The sequence below is a fragment of the Leptonotus elevatus genome, chromosome 2, assembly GCF_054856555.1.
Source record: "Leptonotus elevatus isolate MCC_2025b chromosome 2, RoL_Lele_1.0, whole genome shotgun sequence".
Classification (NCBI taxonomy): domain Eukaryota; kingdom Metazoa; phylum Chordata; class Actinopteri; order Syngnathiformes; family Syngnathidae; genus Leptonotus; species Leptonotus elevatus.
In genome coordinates, this window is record NC_141240.1 from 14594832 (window position 1) to 14619189 (window position 24358).

At 38.6% G+C, this 24358-nt stretch overlaps 1 protein-coding gene across 2 annotated transcripts in view; it reads left to right on the plus strand.

Moving 5' to 3' along the window:
- The first annotated feature begins 3543 nt into the window (after positions 1–3543).
- Positions 3544–24358, plus strand: part of ajap1 (adherens junctions associated protein 1) — a 52098-nt gene continuing 31283 nt past the window's right edge. For both annotated transcript variants that reach the window (XM_086069152.1, XM_086069153.1), the window contains exon 1: positions 3544–4345. In XM_086069152.1, the coding sequence (XP_085925278.1) occupies positions 4317–4345 (29 nt within the window). In that variant the 5' untranslated portion in view covers positions 3544–4316. The remainder of the gene's footprint in view (positions 4346–24358) is intronic.

Consider the following 24358-nt stretch of genomic DNA (forward strand, 5'->3'; position numbering starts at 1 on the left):
AAACAACAACTTCTCTAGGACCGAACTTGCCTACCCCTATCAATAAAGTAGGTTTGAACATGAGCTTGAATGCTTGTTTATATTTGCCATGCCATTGGCTGTCCAGGCAGTGTTGCCAACTTGCCGACCATCTCATCAAATCTGGTGGCTTTCCAAGGCCTCTTTGCAGTCAAAAGCGACTAGTAACAAAGTAACTAGTAACAAATCCAGCAACTTTTTTTTAGTGTTCGTGTTTTTTTTTTTACTCACTTTTTGCCTCTTCCATGACGTTATTCCCCTCGCCTACAGCATCCATTACTAGTGATGGGAAAATGAAGCTTCATGAAGCACTTGTGATATTTTTTGACTCCTCTAGATGGCACTCTTGGTTGAAAGATGCAGTGGAAATGTAATCAATTTCCTTTGCACTAGCCTTTATATTTAAACCAAGAGCACCATCTAGGGGAGTCAAAAAATATCACAAGTGCTTCATGAAGCTTCATTTTCCCATCACTATCCATTACTATTGCATGCAAATTGGCAATTGTGCAAATTAGGCACTGACGTCATTTAGCAACTTCTAGCTGCTTTTAGGACATTCAAAAGGTACTTACTGGGGAGTTGACAACACTGAGTCCAGTGTGTCCTGTGCCTTGGCCATAGTGACAATAAGCGGTATAGAAACGGAGGAATGTATAGTTTTCCTATGATATGGTTATGTGGTCCAAACAGGATTTATTTTTTTAACCACTATTTTGGATAGACTCCAAATTGAACCATTACCAGGGTGTTAAAGGTTCAACATACCACCTTGAAATTCTCAAGACAAGTCCACTCTATAATTGATAAGGTTTTGTGCAAAAACAAGCACAAACTCAAGCATAAAAGTACTTCGGTTTAAAAATGCAATACATTTGCTGGAGTAAAGGCTAGAGCAGTCGCAACGGTAAAGCAGGTGTGATGCGTTCGCTGGTTTGACACTTTGACCTGGAGGTTCACAAGAAAGGCCGCCACATTCTCTCTTGTTCTCACGCAAGAGCTGATCTTGTCATAGGTGATTTTTGTGTGCGTGTGTGTAAGGTAATGGATTTTGCCTACTGCTGACATCTTGTAGAACAGATATGTAAAAAAGCCTCCGGGGTGACAGTTTAATGCTGCATTCATGTCACGCGGGAAACATAGTAGAATAAGTAACTCTCCCAACTTAATTCCTCTTCACTTCAGTACTCCGTTGGTTCAGATTATGAGAGGGAAACAGCTTCGAACTCAGCTCAGACATTGTGATGCTCAGCGTGATGTGATTGATCCTGATGTCTAAGTGTTCCTGAAGTCTGACATCACTACATATCCCGGGTACAGTCCATGTTACCCTTTTTCTTGATGCATTTTATGTTCACTGTTCTTGGCAGGCCTTTATTTTTAGCTATGGAGCCACCAAAACCTGCACAAAGTGGTGACCTTTGAAGCAGTAGAGGCTCCAACCTGCGTACAAATTATTTCTTGCACTTTTGAGTCCCACACTGACATTAACGGCTGCCGCCTTCTCTCGCTGACTCAGGTTTATTGTGAGCAAACAGCCAGCAAACAAACTGTGAATATTACGTTACATAATACTCATTATGTTTTATATTATTTATTTTAACCATCAAAAGCCCAAAAGAGTCCATCTGTGTTTGATATGAGGTCTGTCATCCGACTGTATATCTATTTTCATCTAACCCGTTCAGGAAGTGAGATCTTACATACTGATCTGCTGCGATATTTTTTGTTGACCCAAAATACTGTACACAATAAGTACACTAATATCTAATACGATTAAGTACAATAAAGTAATGTAGAGTAAAATCAAGACATGTAGCATTGATCCTTTGACTGAGCTTCAGTGAGATGTGCTGCGTGGATCGGGTATAATATAACCCAGTGGTTCTCAACCGCGGTCCTCGAGTCCCCCTATCCAGCCTGTTTTCCATGTCTCCCACAAGCAACACAGGTGTTTCAAACGATCAGCTAATCAGCAAGCTCTGCATGAAGCCTGATAACGATCCTCAGCTGTGTTGGCTGGGGAGACATGGAAAACGGGCTCGATAGGGGGACTCGAGGACCGGGGCTATCAAACAGCAATATAATCTATGACTTCTTGAATTTGAGGCAAACGTGCAAACCACTCGTCCGCCATGCTGCCCTCCAGACAGTCATTTATTACAAATTGAACTGTTAAAAACCATGGTCCAATATTTTGAAGCGCATGGATATTGTGGCACTCCACACAAATGTAATTGTGAAAAAAGGTAAATGTCATACTTTGGCGCAGTGCTTTCCAACCTTTGAGCCGAAGCGCATATCGTTCACAAGAAAAATCATAAAGTATTTTTTTTCCAAACAAAGATTGTTTGTTTGCGGATGAAATTGGAGGATTTTGACTTTTAAACATAATAATAAAAACGATTCAAAACATTTTCATTTCCTGTGCATTTTGTGTGCAATAACCTTGCTGGCAAGATGACGTTTTACTGAATTTTTGTGTCCAGCGTTGCCATTGGGCATTCAATTATCTGGCTACTTATGCTTGCCTGTCATTGTGTTTTAACTCAACCAGAATTTGACAGTTTGGTTTTAGTCCTCTGGCTAGTGCAGAGAGGAGTAAATAAATAAAATAAATAAATAAAGGCAGTAGCTCATCTATCAGGACTTGGGCTATGGAACTGAAGGGTCATTGTTTGCATCCCGCTGCGGATAAAATGTAAAGTGGCAAGTAGTTGTTGGAGAGATGCTAGTCTGCTTCCTGACTACTGTCGGGGTGCCCTTGAGCAAGGCAATGACCTCTCACCCAAGCTCAAGCGGCGCAGCACAATTTGCATGCCCCTTTTGCTCTCACATCTCTCCTTGCATGCCTGTACATGTTTAGTTTGGTGTGCAATGCAGATATCCAGCAGAGTGTGAGTTGAACTTCCCCTCCAGGGATTACAATGAGTATCACAAATGTCCAAAATGAAATTGAAAAAACAAAAGGCGGTTTATTACCTCTAAACAATCCCCCCCCCCCCCTCTCTTCTGAAATAATGGCTAATCATACTACTACATTACTTCACACACTCGTCTCATTCAAAGTGACACCCGTGAGCAAAGACAGAGCAATGGACCTTATGCATGGCAACACATTATTTCCACTGGAAAAGTCAGACAGTATAAATTTCAATTGTCAGTATGCAAGCCTCGAAATAATTTTTTTTTTAAAGCAGTTTTGCTAATCAATGACTTGGTTTGCGTTTTTAATTTGTAACTTTTTGTCTTTATTTTTAACTTTCAAATTTGTATTAGCAAATAATCCCACGGACCTGAAGCAAGCGTTTTATTAAAGCAATGAAAGTGGGCGGTGGGGAGGGGGGGTCCATGGTTGTTCTTCCATGGGGCCCCAGGGTTTTAGGAAACGCCCCTCATGTGCCCCCTAGTGTGCCGCTCTCGTTTGACTTGACAGGCTGAGGCGCATGACATATTCGGCTTTAAAGTGACGTCACGAAGGCGCGAGCCTCAGCAGGCAGCTCGTTTGTCAGTGGCAGAGACGAAGACGAGCGGCGGGAGGAGACGGAGCTGCCTTTCTTTCTCTCTCACTCTCTCCCCTCTCTCCTCTTTCGCTCCATTTCTCCACTGACACGCTCCAATCCTCAACTACGCCGAAACAACCGCAACCGCCTCCTTCGTCACCCCTCCTTATTCTTTTTTATTTTATTTTGAATATATATCTTTTTTTCTCCACCCCTCCACCACAGATGTTACCCCAACCACAGATGTTGCCTCCTCTTTAGAGATGCTGGACCCACTAACTCGCGACGACTTCTCTCCAGCTGTATGTCAACATTTCTGGACGTTCGTCTGCCTAACAACGATGTAGAAGAGAGAGCAGACGAAGATGCAGACATCGCTTGATTTTTCTTTCTTTCTTTGTTTTTTGGGGGTTCTTTCTTAGTCTTCTTCGCCTTGAGAGGTGGTGAAAATTTGAAGGCAAAGTTTGAGGATTCGTTTTTTGGCTTCCGGTTCACCTGTCCACCTACAAGCGCCCATTAACCCCCACATTTTTTTTTCAACCCGTCTACTCTGAAGATTATTGCCAAGTAGAATAAGTTAAAGCGTACTTCTATTTTCTTCTTCTTCTTTTTTCCATCGCTGGAGGAATTATATGTGCGCCACCACAGTGGATATGGCTTAAATGATGTTGGCGTCCCTGTTAGCTGGAGAAAAGTCCGTCACTTGAGTGCCATTGACCACAGTCGACTTCGGTTGAACGCTAATCTAAATGGGAGGATACCCGGTGGACTGATTCGGCATTTGAGAAGGAGAACATGTGGATAAAACGGAGTGTCGCCCGCAGGTAAGACGACTTATGATCATAAATAAATCAATGAAGTAGCTCTTTACCTAATGTTTTGGTAGATTAAAAAAATGTGCGTCGTGTTTCACTCTTCTGCTTGTCTTTAAATCTACGTCACACCAACTTTGAAGAAACTGATTTATGACTGGACTCTATTTATTAAGTCAACAACAGCCTTTTGATCAAATATTCCTTAACTATTTTAAAATCAAGTGTGGCTTTTATTATTATTATTATTATTATTATTATTATTATTATTATCATATTCAATTTTAGGGAGTCACGTTTGAGCGAACAATTCATAACATGACCGCTGAGGGGCGCCAAAGTGACAGCACAAGCAGCGTTTAGATCTACTCCCCACCTGTGAGAGAACGCGCACTCCCACGCACGCGCAATTATCTGGCTAATTATCGGGTGAAAACAACAACACCATTAATGGATGCCTTATTTGTTGTCTAGAAGAGCAGAGAAAGAAAGGAGGCAAATGAAGACCGGACCACATAGTTCAATTTAATGAAGTGTAATATTGTTTTTGAGTAACAAAGGTTTTCATGAGATACAGTATATGCGAGCTGCCAGCAAGTTAGATACATGCTCTCAAATCAAACAGTCTGTAATTTTCATGGCTGACCTCGCAGGGAAACACACAATGCTTATATAAAAGGTAACATGCAAGCAACATAGTTTTGAGTAAACTGGCCAGAGGTGTGCATCTGCCAGTGTTCAGTTAAGGAAAACGTTTCCATTATTTGTTGACTTAATAGGACATATTCATGTCAGACTGAAAGCCAGTCATACTAATCCTTTGTCAATATCAGTCTCCAACCATTTCTTTATTACTCAGACAGCTGTCAATAACATTGTATCTGGCAGGGAACATATTCAGTGAAGCAAACAAACTACTAGCTCCTTGTTCAGAAAGACAACAAATGTTGTGGGCATTACAGCAGCACTGTCATTAGCAAACATGGTGATGAGCGTGTTGAAATGTCAAAATGAATAGATAACACCTGCAGAACTGTCGATGAAGTATTACGTGCATCATCACCTCCTACCAAAGTGTTATTCAGATAAACGCCGGGACTTCACAAATGTGAAGTAGTTGTAAGCTGCTCAATAATGAAGTCATTCTTCAGGGGGAAAAAGCAATTGCATATTTGTATTCAATACATAATTATTAGATATTTTAAAAGTATTCCGTGAGGTAGGAAGGGAGTCATTCAGGAATCACTCTATGTACTGATAGCGAGAGAGAGGAGAAAAAAACATCAGATTATGGTCTTTTTTTTTAACATATCAAAAAGTCATTCTCTTTATTGAAATCATCCAAAACAAAATGAGTTAGACAAAGAAAACCCTCAACATATCATCTGTAGAAGTGATTGTGGGACCCTGTAATGTCGATTTTTACCAGCAAGGATTAATTTTTCATGAATCATTATTATTAGCATTCTTGGACACATTCCATGCTTATTCCATGGTTAAGGTTTCCCACACCAAACTCTCCTCCCACCAAGCCACTGGAAAGAATACACAGCGCAATGTAACTGCAAAAATATCACTGGCAGAGACACCAGTTTCAGTGGGCACTGTGGGAGCTCTTCACATCAAAAGAAAATAGTTAAATATAGGAAACAGTTTAGTTGCAGATAAGAACAAAATAAATAAACAAGTGAGATGAATAATTTGGAGGCTACTTTGAATAGATGCTCAGGTTGAACAAAGATGGATTTCCAAGCAAAATTACGAGGACTGGTCAACATTTTTGACACACAAAGCAAGTTGGTCGTGACTTCCTTCCAGCCATCCAAAAACATGTTTGGTTCGACTTGAAACTGCCCATATGTGTGAATGCGAATGGCCGTCTTTCTCCATGTGCCAGTCTTGTGATTGACGGGTGATCTGTCCAGGATGCAGTCTGCCTCTCAACCAAGTCAGCCGGGATCCACTTATGAGTCATATAAAATAGTTGATGGATAACTTCTATTATATAACCGGTCCAATTGTTTCCTTGTGGATGTGTTCAATGCGCTTTGAAGCCCCTTACAAAACAATTAAAATTGATCTCATAGGCTGACTCGAATCAAAATATATAATTTCTCATCGAGGCGGTTTCTGTGGTCAGGGATGAATGCTTTTGATACGGCCGGTTAAAGTCTTCGCAGATGTCGAAGCGGAAAGGTGGCATCACTGATATTCCTGTATTCATGTAATTTAGGTGCCACCCTAATAGCTTCTATGAGAGTTATTAGCAAGGCCTCTCTGGAGCGTGATTAACCTAATTTGCAGGGAAATAGGCTGTGTTGCTTCTCTGAGATTCCATCCTCTGGAGATGTCTGTGCGTCTGTAAGCTCCAACGTCATAAATACCCAGTGCACAGCAGTCTGTTAAATCCAGAAGGACCAGAACTGGTTGTCCCTGTGAAAAAAGTGTATGCCAAAAGAACCGTATGCTGGTTGCTGCTGCAGGAAAAGTGGAGCAAAAACAACGTGTTTACTTGTACAAAAATGACAAAGCCACTCATGGGTGTCGGATCATTTTGTTTTATACATAAATGCATTTTCAACAACCTGATGAATAAATTACAGCGTCTCGAAGTAGCATTATAGGTTCTAAGATATAAGAATCAGTGCATAAGAAGCAAACCAGTATTTATTCATTTGTGCCTTTCAGACAGAACTCACCAAAGCAGGATGTTGTCATGCTTGTCGTGCTCGCCGTTTATGGAGCTGTTGCAGCTTCGCACGTGAAGATAATTAATTTGCCATTTGACATCAATGCCAACAACTTTGCGGTGCTAAAGTTGATCCTGGCACCAATAACCTGTTACCTACCTATGACACAAGGTCAGAAGCACAATATTTGCAGGTTGATTTCAAAGCCTCCGTCCCATCCAGTAGTTAACCAATGTAAAGTATTTTTGTAAATTGATACAAACATTCAAATGGAACCCTCGATCAAAAGATGAGTGAAATCTGTTGCGCAGCGCTGATAAACTTCAAATGTGTCCTTTTTTTTTTCATTGGAAAAAGGAAAAGGAAACTATAACTAATAGTTGATTTCCACAGGCAAAATAGCATGGTTAGCAACCAGGAACGTGTTCACAATAATAACAAAAAAAGAAAGTGGGAGTTTATAACGTGATGCATTGCCATCACAGGAAGTTAATAAAGCTTGGTGGTATGGACAAATGTAGCTTCATGAAGCACTTGTGATTAGTGATGGGAAAATTAAGCTTCATGAAGCACTTGTGATATTTTTTGACTCCCCTAGATGGTGGTCTTGGTTTAAATATAAAGGCTAGTGCAAAGGAACTTGATTACATTTCCACTGCATCTTTCAACCAAGAGTGCCATGTAGAGGAGTCAAAAAATATCACAAGTGCTTCATGAAGCTTCATTTTCCCATCACTACTTGTGATATCTTTTGACTCCTCCAGATGGCAATCATGGTTTAAAGATGCAGTGGAAACGTAATCAATTTCCATTGCACTAGCCTTGATATTTTAACCAAGAGCACCATCTACAAGAGTAAAATAACATCACAAGTGCGTCATGAAGCTTTATTTTCCCATCACTGCTTGTTGGTAGTGATGCCTTCATAAAAATGTAAATAGGTACTAAAAATCTATAATAAATCATAGACCTACTAACGCTGTTCCTCCAGCGTGTACATTTTGCAAAACGACACTTAACCTAATATACACTCATTGTAATAAGATAATTATGAGGGGGAAATGTAATTCCCACAGACCTGCAAAAATGGTATCCTGATCAAATATTTCAATGGATTAGTCTGAATGTGTTCAATGGCAGTGTAAGACATTTCTTTGAATGCTTTTGTTAATTTTGAGTTTCTCGTTTTGGTGAAGAACTCTCCTGAACTGAAGTGAACCCATGCTGCCTGTGCCAAAGCCAGGCCAATGTAACGCTACACCATCATTGACAACCTTTCCAATGACTTAACATTTATTTAAGATGACCTAATTAAACCACAATTTAATTCTCAAAATAATACCTCTCTCTGTGAATTGCGCGCTCTGCCGTCAGATGAGCCTTGCAACTGCAACCTACAGCACGTCCATTAAAGAGCAATGGCGTGTACTGTGGGGTGATGCAAGTGAGCAGGACATCAGAGAGGGATAATTTCTACTCAGCAAGCACATATGCAGAGCCTCAGGCGCGGGGCTGTGACAACCTGGCATTCATGTTCCTGCACATACCCCCACTTTCAGATCTTAATGTCCAGGTTGCCACCATGTTGCAAGCAGCAGTCGGCCCGGGTGACTTAATGAGCATTGTTTCAGTTTGGTCGTGCGTCTCTCCCGCTGAAACACGACCATGCCACAGAGACTTAACAACACAGAGTCCCGCCCTGATTCATGTAAGGAGCTTTTTCTGGATCAATAGTGCCTCTCCGACAGATCAGATTTATTTGTCGTGCTTGCCACTAACTGGGCTTCTCTGGCATTTCTCACTGGGCTACTGTTCACTGAAATATTTTGTAAATGAAAAAGCGCATTTCTGGCCCACAACAGTGGTAATTGATGTGGATTGAGGCTTGGACTGCAGAGAAAACAGATTTGATTGTGATGGTCGGAGGTTATTGGAGCATTCTATGTTTTTTTTTTGTTTTTTTTACCCTGTTCCCATGCTCTTTTAGCCTTGCTTATCTTTTCGAGCATGAAGGTCACTGTAGCCACAACCGTATGCAGATAAAGTAATTAATGCAAAATCTTGAGCTATCAAACCTAAAATTCTTTATAATAGCACAACACACATTGCACATTGGATCCATTTGGATTGATATTTTTCCCATTTCAAAACATTGTGCAACTTCACAAGTGTAGCAAGTCTCCTGTTGCACAGCTAGACCAGCTGCTCAGCCTAACCGGTTTCTATTTATTTATTGTATTTATTTATTCGTATTGCATTCAACATTTGCTCCCCGGAGACCTTCTACACAGACACACTCCACAGATCTCTGCAACTCTTTGCAGAGCCAACAGTAATATTTATATCCTAAATGCAGGATATCTACTGTGGAGGGCTTAACTTGACACCACAGATCCTGTTTTTCAAAGCAACAAACCCACTGTTAAAAGGAGGAACAAAGATCAAATAATCTTGGGAAAAATACATTAATCCATAGATGTCTGGATAGTATTTCAAACAGATGTTGCCCCTGTCCTGTAGGTGGCAGCAAAGTGATTGAGGGAGAATTGTCTAAAATGTTTCATGGAAGTTATGCAAGGCTAAAATACAGGTTAACTTAACCTCCTTATTTGGCTGAATTAGTAACTTGGACATTAAAGCTCACAATGTGTGCTGGTATGATATACACTGGTTCTGTTTTCCCGGGTTGCCCCGGCAAAGAGATTGAGCTCGCAGCACTCTTCAGTTCCAGGAACAGACATTCCGCATAATCAACAGGCTACGAATGGACGTGTATCACAGTTCCACATTTAGTGGAATGGTTAGGCATTGATAGCCACTTGGTTGATTCATAGGCGGAAATGTCATGATGCTTCATTTGCTCTACTGCGCCAGCAAGTGGACAATAAATGTAAAATGGGGAGTGACTAATGACACCATGGCTGTGTTCATTTGCGACTTGTCATTCAAGCTCACAACTGCAAAGACATTTGTATGCGTGTGTGCATTTATCCATACTGGGTTTCCCTATTGCACGGAATGATATATTCTGTTTCAGTAGGCATTAGGCATAGTCAAACCAATGGACATGTATCCAAGTGGCCCGCGACCGCATTCTTATTGCGAGTGTGTGTTGGGTGGGGGGGGATTCTGATCTGAACATGTTTCATTCCTCTGTTGCAGGGGACCTCCTCATACTTGTAGCTCTGCATCCACGGATTCTCTTATTTGTGGATTTATTTATTTATTTTTAATAATTTTTTTATTTACTTATTTATTTTTTGAAAATCAATATTTATTTATTTTTAACATTTTTTTAATTTACTTATTTATTTTTAACATTTTTTTAATTTACTTATTTATTTTTTGAAAATCAACATTTATTTATTTTTATATTTTTGGGGGGTGGGGGACCAAACACTGTTTTTTTTTCTTGAAAAGTTTATTAGCATTTAAAAAAAATATTTTGTTTGTTTGTTTTACAAACAAACAAACAAAAAACTCTTAATGTTTTTCAACCAGTTTTATGCAGCTTTCCCCCGCCCCAGCTTTATCCCTATCCCCGCATATACCGAGGTTCCACTGTATAGTTTTATGTTGTAGTATCACAATTCACCACTAGATGGCAGACATGCCATAATTGCGCTTGCACCAGGTCGTATACTGATTTGGAATGACATGCAGGACAAACACAATACCTAAATACTATTAAAATCTGAGTGAGTTGAGTTTTGTGAAAACATGCACAAATTTAATTCTTGCACTTGCTGTTCAGCAGTTTCAGCAACTGTTGTTCAGTCGGTTCTTGAATGGTAATTTTTATGCATGAGAACACTGTACTTGCATAAACAAGTCACAGTATGTAGTTATATAAACTCTTTGTTGTTGAATGCTGGATTTTTATACATTCATTGAGAAACATATTTGTGTCCCCCTCCGTTATTTAAGTTGCTCATCCCTGATCTAGTGGAAAAGCTTCCATTTGTTCTGTCACTGTCACTGGCATATATAGGTGAAGATAGTACTGTATATAATATGTAGTATGAGTAGGGGATACCGGGGCTAGTTGTATCAAGGGTAAGTTGTCACATTGCAATTTTCTTGTCCACCAGAGGGCGCAACGAAAAAGTGGAATACTAGTTTTCTTCGTCTAAATGGTCAAGGGTTGTGTACTGTCGGAGAAGAGAATAGCACATTGTGAGCTTAGATGAGGGCCAGTTATCTGTTTTGCACAACCCAAAGTAAACATTTTCAACTTCATTAATTTTGAAACAGGTGTCATATATCGATCTGTTTTAAGCCAACTTTAAACTAGAGCAAGTATTAGCCAACATGGTAGTTTGGGGCAACTTGCCTCAGTCATTTTGGGGTTTATTGTCACATATGCAAATAAGGTGCCAATGAAAAATGCACATCTGGCAACTCGGTTTACATATGCCAGAATTACCCTTCAGATGATGAGTCTGAAGAGTGAGGTGATTAGTTTGCTAGGTTTTGTTTCACATTTTTTTTTTCCTTAAGAAAATAAATAAAAAATAAAAATAAATAAATAAAATAAAATAAAAAAGGTTTTGTTTCACTGTTTAAAAATCGATTTTCCAGTTGTTGGTGGAACTGCAGTATGCCCACATGTCAGGACTGGTTTAAGTGTCATGATGAACCATCCATTAATCAATTAACCAAAATGCTTTATTTTGTTAAATTATTATAATTATTTTGAAATTATTTGTGGTGAATAACAATTGAATCTCAAATTTCCGGTTTAAGGAAAGCAAAACTGGCATTTGAGTTAGAGAGCTGTACATGCCAGCAGTTCATAAGGACTTTAATCTATTTCAGAATATTTTATGTTAAAGTTTGCTCAATGACTATAGTACATTTTCAAGATCAATAACAAACAATTTCTCTAGCTGTAAAAATAAATAAACAGGAGAAAAGGGATAATTTTGTCCTTGTTTTATTCTATTAGTTGCCAAATCCAATGTGACATTTTACCCCATATAGTGTGACAACTTACCCATTGGAGGGGCAGCATTTCACTTGTTCACTCCCTCTAATTGATGGAAGTAGGAAAATGACATGAATACAAAAAAATACCTAAGACTTTGGTCCTTTATCTGGTATACATTTTGTTTATATATAATGTATTGATTCCAAGAACTAGACAAAAGTATAAAAAGTGACACAACTAGCCCCGTCTTCTTAAAATAAATTCTTGTTAGAACAATGAAGTGAAATTAAATCATTTTAATTTGCCCCAGCACACTGGTTGGGAATGACTGCTTTAGTGGATTGACATTTAGCTTAGCTAAATTAGTTGCAAATACCACAATGCTAAGTGCTATGAGTGTGGAAACCTAATTTGGATGGACGGTACAGTTAACCCCCAGTAGTCTGTATCTCGGTGTGGGCCATAGTTCGGTATATGTGATATGTGTTTTGTACACAATGACAACTTTATTTTTATTTTTATCTCTCTCATAATTATTTCTTTATTTTATTTGTCAGAAAAAAACATTTTGTAGTGTACTGCAAGAAAAAAAATGTTACGCATAATCAAAATGCGTCTGTGACATGGTTTAAGTTTAGCGTCTATGTGGTCGGTCATTTGCATGCATGTCGTTTGCCTTTGAAAAGCAAAGACTACACAGAAATGAGAGGATTTGAAATTGGGGTCATTGCGATGTAGATTCCTCACTCATTATTCAAGTACCTGTCCTCTTTATGTTTGCTATACACACGCCCACTCGACGGAGGGTAAAGGGCTGAATGGCAACATTGTGCCTGCATCTTGTGCAAAGCTTCAAGCATGTTCAAAATACCAAAATATTTTGGACAATTTCATGCTCCCAATTTTGTGGGAACAGAGCTGGCTCCTTCCTCTTCCAACTTGACTGTGCACCAGTGCGCAAAGCAAGGTCCATAAAGACATGGATGACAGAGTCTGGTGTTGATGAGCTTCACTGGCCTGCATGGAGTCCTGACTTTAACTCAGTAGAACACATTTGGGATGAATTGCAGTGCAGACTGAGAGCAGAGAAAAAAACAAAACAAGAGAATGTTGTTGCTGCATGGTCATGTGTGCTGGTCTTAAAAATGTTAATAATACGTCAATGATTCTGTACTTGTAGTCTTGTAGTTTTGACCAAAACACGAGTAGAGTCTAGTGAGCTAACATTCAAAGCTATGCATTAGATTATCAGTAAACATTGATCTCAAAAGTATTCACGTGGATGAATTTGCTTTAATGAGCCAACTCATGTATTTTCAGTATGTCACGACGAATGATCTTGTGAAGGATGCAGTCATTTTGCATGGAGGTAGACAGGAAGAACTTGAGCGCTATCAGTACTTAAAATAGGAAGCACGTGGTGTTAAATCCAATTTCAAAACTGCAGAGTCTACCAACCGGCACTCTGAGGGCCGTCCTTAGTTAGACAGATTATTTTTAATACTTATTTGTGAGATATGAAGTTTAAAAGAAGCTTCAATAAATTGGGCATCTGCTAAAAACTAAACAAAAAGAATAAGAAAGAAAAGAACACAAAAGGAAACATCTCAAATCTAATTATGTATATTGAGAAATATGGATTTATCAGCGTGCTTGTGGAAACACAACCAAGTGGTTACTTTGGAATGATTCAACGTCAAATGTTGCACAACTCCCTTATTTTTAAAGCAAGCTGAGACAAAAATAACAGGAGAATAAAGTAAAACGTGTAGTCTGGTAGCAATTGATTGGCAGGCCACCAAAAATCCTCAACTGAGCAGACATGGGAAAAACATGCAATAGCTAACCACAAAGTACAGTGATAAAGTAAATAAAGTCAAATGGGAATAAAGTACTTCGGGGACTAGAACCTTTGCTTCTTCTTTAACAATTTATTGAGTTGATTATAATGGAAAGGCTATGCTGACATATTTTAAAAAAGTAAACTTGGAGGAAGTTTTTGAAATGATACTTGAATGATTCTTTTGAACTGAATACATGATTGCACTTCTTTGTGGGTTTGATAGACATTCATTTTGAGCATTTGCATTTAGGCAACTGCATCTGATCACATACTGTCCGTGCCCACTTTTCCAGAACTTCTATGATATTTTTAGACCAACTTAAAAATGTGGACTATGACATTTTTTTGAATATTTAATTTGTCACTTTTTAATTTAGTAATTAATTCATTTAAATAACATTTTATCTTAAAATAAAAAAATATGTAAAAACAATATTAGTTTCTACTTTTTTTTTTAAAAGAGATCCACAGGGAGCAATGGCTCAGTGGTTGAGTTGTCGGCTCAAATCCGTGAGGTTGGGGTTCATTCCTCACCCCTGGTGACCCTGTTGAAGTATCCTTGAGCAAGACACTGAACCCCGATTTGCTCCCAGTGGACCTGGCAGCTCCTTGCGTGGCAGCAGCCGACCACTGATCTATGAGTGTGTGTGTGTGAATGTGTGAATGTGAGGCTTTAATTGTAAAACGCTTTGGGCACCATATGGTGTAGTTAAAGCGCTATATAAAAAGCAGTCCATTTCCATTTTACCAAAGGAGAAAGACTTAAGAGCCACATGTGGTACCAGAGCTGCAGGTTGCAGACCCCTGCCTTAGATTATACATTTTGTATTAATTGCAAAATCACTCATTATCCAGTGTATGGAAAAATTGTGTTTTAACGGCTAATGTATTTTTCATGAGAAAATCTAATGTTTGTGTGACAAAATATCCTCATGGCCTGCTTGTGTAACTGTATGGTGAAAGGTAGTTTTCATGGCAACATTTTGTAATTTCGCAACATGTAATTTCTAATCACAAGATATTGAGTTGGTGACAAAATGTTCTCATCTAGTGTTTTTCTATCAAAATATGTTGTGGCAAATCATATTCTTTGTGGAGAAACATGTATTTTTCAAGACAAACTAGTGTGCATGTAGCATGCACTTTTCATAGAGCATTGTTTTGTTTTGTTAAAAAAAATAAAAATTCGTAAAAAAAAAGTGCTTATTACTATTCATGGCCTATTTTTGTGTTCTACTGGGAAATATGCAGTTTTAATATGTAGTGTTAATTATCTTCTTCTTTTTTGCGGCATAAACATTTTGCAAGCAAAATATGCAATTTTTATGGTGATATACTGTAGTTGTTACCTTTACATAAACATTTAGGCGTCAACTTCACTCCCCTATTTTTTCTCCTTATACATTTAAAAGCAAGACATAGCAATTCCTCCAGTCAGCAAACACTGTAAAATGCTACTGTGTCAGTGTAATCAAGTGAGATGATGACAGGCCAACATTTATAATTGCATAATGGGATTCTGTTCCCTGCAAAGACTACAAGATAGTATATTGGGAGTGACTTTAGCCGTCAATCAGGCAATGATTATGGATGCCAACATAACTGCACAATTAATTGATAGCAATGACAACAACAAAAAGTAGCCTCTCCTCAAATGCCTTTCAATGTCAAAATATAATTTCCATTAATTTGAAAGACAGAATTGTGCTACTGATATACGATTTTAGAATTCAAATGGCAATTTTTAACAAAATGATTTATGTCAAAATTAACATCTCAGTGAATTTCTATTTAACTTTCCACTCTAAACTGAAATATTTCTTTCTGACGTGCCAGGGAAATGTGTTCACCTTGGCATTCATACAAATTATTTTGCAGTGGGCATTGGTGCAGAATTGATTCCTCGTTCATCCTCGTCTTGTAAGCAACCCAGGCAAAATGAAAAGTACGACTTATCTAAAACGAGCACAGGTGCTAAAGAAGAACAAAAGGATGACAAAGTTTAGCAACATCCATTCAGACCTCTGACGAGACTAGACAGAGTTCTTCTAATCAATGCAACATTTGCATCAAAACCGGTTCAATTCAGAATATTCAGCAAGCGAGTCCCATACCATATAAAATGCATGATGCTCTTCATCTCCAATTTTTACTGTGCTTTCTTCTCTTGACATGATTTACTGTCCCCAATCCAGGAATGACTTTAGGCTTCTGCTGCAGGGTGTGCTTGATTAGATGTGAAGCACAGGGTGCGTATTAGATGTAAATATCGCTGATGATCAGTTACATTTAATCATGGCAGCCAAAACGGTGATCACGATTAAGATTCGATTAGTTGAGGCCTCAGTCAAGGCGGAGAGAATTTTGCCCAGTTTCATAACAGTCAGTGTTGGCAAAAAAACATTTAGGCTTCTGTTGGAAAGCAAAAACAACAACAACAACAACAACAACAAAAAGTCAAGTGGAACATCTGAAATGTATTTGGGGCTTCATCATACTTCTGCAACCACATTTTCTCATTTGCTTAGTTTTTATTTCCCCCTATCTTTTATGAACTGTAGAGGTTATAGGTCACGCTCACACACAATAAAGGCATATAAACAGGGTTCTGTTGACGTTTTATATCCCCTTTATCTGTTCCTGCTGAACATATTAGAATTGGGGCAATTATATAGTTTTCCACTGGATGGCATACCGTAACAACCTGTTGCCATTCATATAAGTTCAGCAGAACAATCCCAGCTTTCACAGAGTAACTACATTTTGGAGTGCATTTAGAAGACAATTTTCTCAATTTGATATATTTTTATGATATTTTGTTTGGTGGTGTGCTGTTTGTTCAAAAAAATTTAAATTGTTGCTGTGTTGTGAAAAACACTTATGTCCATTTTTGTCTTTTATTTATTTTTTCTTATTATTATTTCATTTTTACGTTTATGGGATGAATGCAGATATCCCAAAAATGTAAACAAAAATAATAATAATAATAAAAAATGGACAACAAAATGTAAAATACATGCCTTTGCTCACTACTGTACTGTACTTGTCTAACCAACAGACCCTTCTGCCTTGTGGAGTAGTTGCAGATGAAGCAACTTCAAACTTTATTGCAATGCCTAAGACACATTCTTACAGCTATGTTGCAGAATCTACAAAAATCAGATGTAGGTTAAAAATGAAAAACAGGTAGCTATAAAAAGTTCTATTATCGTGAGTGCTAAATAATGCTTACGAAAACAAAACAACATTGCTTGAAAATTACAATGCTATTGTAATTCACTGCAAGGTTTTATTCTTTGATGATCCCAAATGTAAAATGTAGAACACACGAGAGATTCAATTTATTGGACGGAATACTAATGTCAGAAACTGATTGAGTAATTGTGTTTCTGGAACACGTTTAATTGATGGCCACACACGCCCTCCCCTCGAGATTTTAAGTACAACACAACATATTAATAATGCCCGCAGGTTCCCAGCTCAGCTAGCTCCCTTTGCAATGTTCACAGGAACCTGGCATGCCTTCAAACAACGTGCGTTGGTCGCCGCCCCGAGCCCTGTTCTGTTAATTATTGAGATTTGGGGTGGGATTTCGCTCACCACCTCACAATTCCATTCCTGACTATCATTGCTTCTTGATGGATGGATCTGAATGGATGTTTTTTCCCCCTTGCAACAATATATGACTACTTACTACTTTTTTATGACTCAACTTTACCATAATAAACGTGATAACAGAAATAAATGTGTCATTAAAAGGAAGAGCTGTATGAATGTAACATTTGTCAACAATTTTTCTCAGCACTTCAAAATGCCAATGGTGGGGGTTAAATTGTGGCTATTACAAATAATTGGCTGGCTGCCTCACCTCTCTCCACCTCCATTGGAAAAAGTATGGTGGGGGGGGCTTCATAAGGATTATGAATAGGGGCCCACATTTTGCAGCTATGCCCCTGATTGCATCTAAGACTTGATTATTTCTCTAAATTCTGTTATAAAGAGAGCATTAATCAAGCCTGAGGAAGCCAGGGTACAACTCTTGAAAAAGGTGATTATTCTGGGTCACGTTCCCTTCAAGCTGCTTTCCCAAATTAAAAGCATTGGGAAGGGCAGCGAGGCACTGATTTGCCCTCATTTTGTTAACAGACTGGCTATGAGCGTGAAAACAAATTCCCACGGCGCTTTTCTAAAGGTCAGAGTAATTTCCACTTGATATCAAATGTATGTTTTCTAATCTGTACAAAACAGGACCATTCAGTTTTTTAATAAAACTGCAATAAAGAGTGATTTAAAAAGAATACGTTATGTCGGGCGTGGTTGAGGATCCAAGTGCGCGAGGCAGGCAAACACAGGTGGACCACATAAAGCTTGACGAGACAAGGGAAGGACACAGGGACAACATAACAAAACACAGATCACACAAACAAAGGACAAGAAGAAAACTCTAAATTAAACAAAAACCCAACCCGACAAAACCAAAGTTAACATGATAACAAATAAAACCCAAAACATGACAGAATACATTTATTAATAATTAAAATTTTGGCCATTGTTTGTGGTTTATGTTTTTTTTTTATAGGTCATTTTTGGAAGATTAGGTAGCGTTTTAACACCTATGTGCTTGTAAGTTGACCAGTTTGCTATTATGGCATGAACATGATGGATCCAATAGTCCGACTATGTCATTTGTTCACTGTAAATTAATTGTTTCAACTGATCTGGCAGTGATCTGTGGAGTAGAAGATGCATATATTTCCTCCTGGACAGTCCCAAGACCAGATATGCGCTTACTTCATTCACAAAATGTTTATTTCTTTTTAAGGCTCAACAGTAAATGTCAGGTTGTCAGCATGTCTGCACTGCTGATGGACCAAACAATAAATACCACTATCAGACCCATGTAGTGTTTGCGGGAATTGAGCTGTCATTTTTGTGTCAGAAAGGAAGGCCATTGTAACAGCCGCACAGGCATGCAAATAACGCAAATTGATTATTTGAGCTGAAATCAATTTTTTTTACGATTTTAGCGACTGTTGGGGATGGGCATAATAATGAATCAATCATTAAGGGTTATATTAAATGTAATTGTTTGTTGAGGAGTCACTTCTTCACGCAATTAGGGTCAAATAAGTGCAGCTCTCACACTTATTGATTTTTAGTTGCATCACGGGTGTATGTGATTCTCAATTGATGAATATATTGTAATAGTAACAATGTAATGCAGAAAGTGGAATGATCAAAAAGTGAAGTGCAGTGTCTGCTGGGCTCTTGTAACATTGCAGAGCAAGACACTTATTGCTTGAAGTTTCATTGTAAGCGCTGTTATGTTTTTTTTTGCCAAAAAGCTGAAAACAAAACTGAAAAAAATATTGTTGACTTTTTATGATGCTGAGAAACATTTTATTGCCGTTTGTTGCCTTCAAATTTCCCCAGATTTCATTTGGTTTAAAAAAAGAGAACGAGAGTACATTTGTATTTAATTTAAATGCAGGTCATTGCGATATTTTAAAAGTTGCAAGCATTCATCACAGTCATTTATTGAAGGCAATTCGGTCGGTCAAACAGCAATCCCTACCGGCTATACTGCATGTTTCTGCCCCTATAGTTCCCGTATTCTCACTGGTAGGGCCATTGTTATAATTTGATGAAGCAGTCAAATGCAGCTTTCATTGCCGGTAGGGTCCTATCTGCCCTCACAGTGAGCTGTGAAAGGGGAAGTGCCCTTGTTCTCTGGCCTGGATGTTATCAGAGAATTTTCACCCCCCAGAGGGGAAAGATTGCTGCCGAGCTCCTTCCTTGGTCTCTCTTTTCTTTTTCAATCTCTGTTGCTCTCTTTGGGTAATATAAATGCATGGACTCCCCATCCCTCTATTTTAAGTCTTCTCCCCAGTGTGAACTGGTTGTCCTCGAGGCTGGCAGAATTAGGGGAAGTGGAATGGATGGAACCACAATGTATGAGCTCTCACCAGCATCACGTTATTGTTCCGCTCTCTCGCTTTCTTTATGAACCTTTTGAATTTGCTCAATCAAGCAACACAACTATCGGAGAGATACGTAGGAATATGTCTCGTAGTGTAAAACTTAAAAAGGAGTCATAATCCACGTGCTCATTCCCCTGAGGCATTTAAAGGCAACCGTGATAGTGTCAAGGTTTTGCAGGGGAGAAAAAAAAATCTTCAGTCATTTTGGCTATAAATAAAATGAAACAGCTGACACACCAAAGAAAAAGTTTGATTTTAACTTTCTTATAGATCCTCCTTTACTGTGTAGTAATTGAGCCATAATATTGTTTAAAAGGAACCTAAATGGTAATGACTGTAATCCAGTCATTATGGTATACATTCGTTCCATTTACTTTTATTTTCTATCTAATGATACAAAAACGCCTGGCCTATATGTTGTTGTTTTTAGGGGGGGGGGGGGGGCAAAAACAAGGTGGTGCACAACATGCCCACAAAAAACAACAAAGTCCTAAATCAAAGCAAACGAGGAACTAGCAAGACATGGGAGAAACGACAAGACTTGGACACGACAATGGACCGACCCAGACTGGACAAACACAACAGACTAAATACTAGTGATGGGAAAATGAAGCTTCATGAAGCACTTGTGATATTTTTTGACTCCCCTAGATGGTGCTCTTGGTTTAAATATAAAGGCTAGTGCAAAGGAAATTGATTACATTTCCACTGCATCTTTCAACCAAGAGTGCCATCTAGAGGAGTCAAAAAATATCACAACTGCTTCATGAAGCCTCATTTTCCCATCACTACTAAATACACCAACACTAATGAGACACACTTGGGGAACACAATAGGCTGAGGGCACCGATTGGTCAGACACACTGGGAAGGGAAGAAACACAGGTGGACGCGATCAGACATAACGAGACAAAGGGAGAAATCAGGAATACATGACAAACACCAACCACAGACAAAAACAACAAACATACCCAAAATAAACAAAATCCAACCCCTACAAAACCGAAACATAAAAGCAATACTATGCCGTTTAGTATTTAACGTTACAACATAATGGGAATTTTCAAGTATAAAACATATATTCAAAAAATGACATTAACTGATAAATGTACAAATTACTGGCAACAATTTTTTTTATTCACAATGCCCGTTAATGTTGAATGACATTTCTTCTACGCCATTATTTTCTTTGCCATGAAATGATGACTTCAACATAAAAACCAGACATATTTCACATGCGTCAAAACAGGTCATCTTTGACAGACTCACATTTTAAATATATGATGGGAACTGAAATGGGAGACAATATTTTTTTTAAGTTTCCAAAACAAAGTTTCCTGTCAAGAATTGTGGGTGAACTGAAAGACAAACATGGAAATGTTCCCAAAAATGTCTGTTGTATGTTTTTTGCTGTGCATTTAAGAGCATGTGTTACTGTTCTCCAACGGCGCTTCTTGCTGACGGTGAGAAGCAGAAGATTTTGCTGTAAAAGCAATATCATGCTCAGGAGATTCAGCAGCACTAATGTAACCCGGTAATCCGCCATTGTTATTGTAAATAATGGCCGTTGTCACGCACAGCCACGCAATAAGTGGGACAACACGTCATTGTCTCCCTATGGATCGAATTGAGTCAGAGAGTGGACAAATGATGCAGGCACATCATTCTGAGTGATTTCAACACAAACAAAATAAATAATCATTGCCTCATGAGACAGTATGAATATGTTGGGAATTGGCAAAACGGCGTCCGAATATGAATGATTATTTTGGTAAACAATAATATTGATAATTAATAATAAAAAAATAATAAAATCATCTGAGTGAATGTGGCGTTGTGTAACTTTATAAAGTATGGCAGTTTGAACTTTGGGTTTTGTGCAACTTCGAGACACATTTTTGGAATCATTTGGTAAACAAAAATTGTGAGCACATGATCTTAGTCAGAGCATTTTAAAAATACACATACAATAAAAAAAACTGTGGCCAAATTGCTGTCCAACAAATGCGCAACAAACAAAACTATTTGTGAAAACAAGCTATATCTACTATTCCTGTTTCAAGTTTAGAAAGTTCTCCTTACACCTTCTGCTGTCTCAGTTTTTATCCACCAGGGAAAACCACCCACTGTAGTTTGAAACTTCTTCAAATGAAGCTGTAACTCTTTCCCAATGTCTTTTTTTCCTCAAAGTGACATTTATAGAGGGCAGCACGGTGGTTGACTGGTTAGCACGTCCGCCTCCCAGTGCAGAGGACGTGGGATCGAGTCGTGCTTGCGTGGGTTTACTCTGGGTACTCCGGTTTCCTCCCACATTCCAAAGACATGCATGGCAGGTTAATTGAACAATCCAAATTGTCCATAGGCGTGACTGTGAGTGTGGATGGTTGTTCGTCTCTGTGTACCCTGCGATTGGCTGGCAACCAGTTCAGGGTGTATCCCGCCTACTGTCTGACGCCAGCTGGGATAGGCTCCAGCGTTAAAATGGATGGATGGACATTTATAGACGTGTGTTTGAGAGACTGGGGAAACATAGTTTAGCTATTGATTACTTGTGCTACCATGAATAACAAACACAACTAGTTATTTTTGGTACCCTGAAATTTTAGGAAGGGCCTGAATACAACATACTAGGGGTGTGAATTGCCTAGTACCTGGCGATTCGATTCATATCACGATTCATAGGTCACAATCCGATTCGATACCGATTAATCCCAATACGAATCTATAAATGGATTATTGCGATTTTTTTAAACCTCAAATTTAGAATATACTAATCAGTAAACTTGTGCCTGTACACTGTAAGATTTGTATCAAAATGTATTTATCTGAAAATTCAGGTTGCAGTCTGTTTCATGTCTGAACAGCACTAAAAATAAAAATATTAAGGCTTAATGTTTCATTAATATAACATTCTTCCATGTGTGAATCTTAACCCTAAGTAAGACGTTTCGTTGAATATTCCCATAAAAAAATTATGTTTAAAAATCGATTCGGCTGCATATCGAATCAAATCGAGAATTGCGCGCTGTAATATCGCGATATATTGCCGAATCGATTTTTTCTAACACCCCTACAACATACCCTAAACCCGACACGGAAACATCCCAATGTGAGATAAAACAAGGCAACCACTGAAACATTGATTCAGCCTCAAGCCTTTCTGGCAAAAAGAGTCTGCTGCCACACTTGCCTTTTACAGGATTGGAGTCACCTTCACCAAGGGACCTTTCAATGGCTGTGTGGGTTAGAAAATGATGTGTACTCAGTGGTGAGGCTGTCAAGACCACGCTGATAACCGTTCTATCGCCGACAGCCCTGGGACGCAAGGCAATGCGATTAAAGAAGACGTGCCTTTTTCACCTCCCCCAGGTGGGAAGACCACCTATTGCAGCAGCACTTCTGCAAACTCAAGAGAAGTTCTAATTAAGACCTACATGACTTCACACAAGTGATCACAGTGTGATACCGACACGAGAAGTGGGCCAAGGTACACTACAATAGACAATAATTAGGTGCCATATCTAATTAGCTGCAGAGGTAATTGTTTACGGGATCTTATGTGACACAAAGAGTGAGTCTGAAAGAACGTAATGACTGATGATTTAGGGTCAAATTTGCACGCGTTCTCTCGTCCAATCAAATCGGTCTTTTCCTGTGCGTATCCTCATGACAGTGTCTGTCTCGAGGTGGAGAAACACTCAAAAATGGGGGCATTTCATATCAAATCTGGCACTTACATGCAGTGTGCCTTCTCTTGTGGCCTTAAGAACTTTTCTGCTATGTGTAAAACACTTATGTCCCTCCCGTTTTAATTATTATTATTATTTTTTTTTTACATTTTTATGTTTTTGGGATGAAATTGAATGCAGACATCTCAAAAACGTAAAAAAAAAAAAAAGTAATTATACTTTTTTAAATACATAAATATTAATATAATGCATTCCAAATGAATAGGCTTTATTAGACTAATGAATATGTATAATGTAAAGTTTATTTGTCAGGTTTGTGTTAAAATTATCTTAAAAAAATTGTAAAAATGTTATGTAAAAAATATATAAATATTAATCTTAAAAGTTAGGTTTAAATATTTCTGTGAGTGTGGGCTTCCCTACCCACCTCCTCCAAATATAAAAAATTAAAATGATGCTGATGCTGTAGCTGTAGCTACTCTGGTGTAAAACAATGAACATTTGACTGGTACCATTGATGGTGCTGTGTCCCGAGTTGTCGACTCTACTTGGGGCAGCCTGCGCTGGTAGGAAAGTCCTCTGATTCCTGTTAACTGACTGAGACAGCGATGTTAGATTTGTAAATTAATGAGCAGAATTAGTGAGTGATCATTTCTATCATTGAGGTGTGATTGATGGTGAACCCCCGCCTTTTGTCTCAAAGTCAGCTGGGATAGTGTCCAATTTACAGCAACCCACATTATAAATGTTAGGGAATGGATGGATGGGATTGTGGATTTACGTGTGCAGGGTTGATGGAAGAGCAGTGACGAAAGGTGCTTAGACCAGGACGGGTAAAAGCTGGATCACAGTGACAACAGGTGGTTGTGCAATTAGTCTGAGTTGCAGTGTTG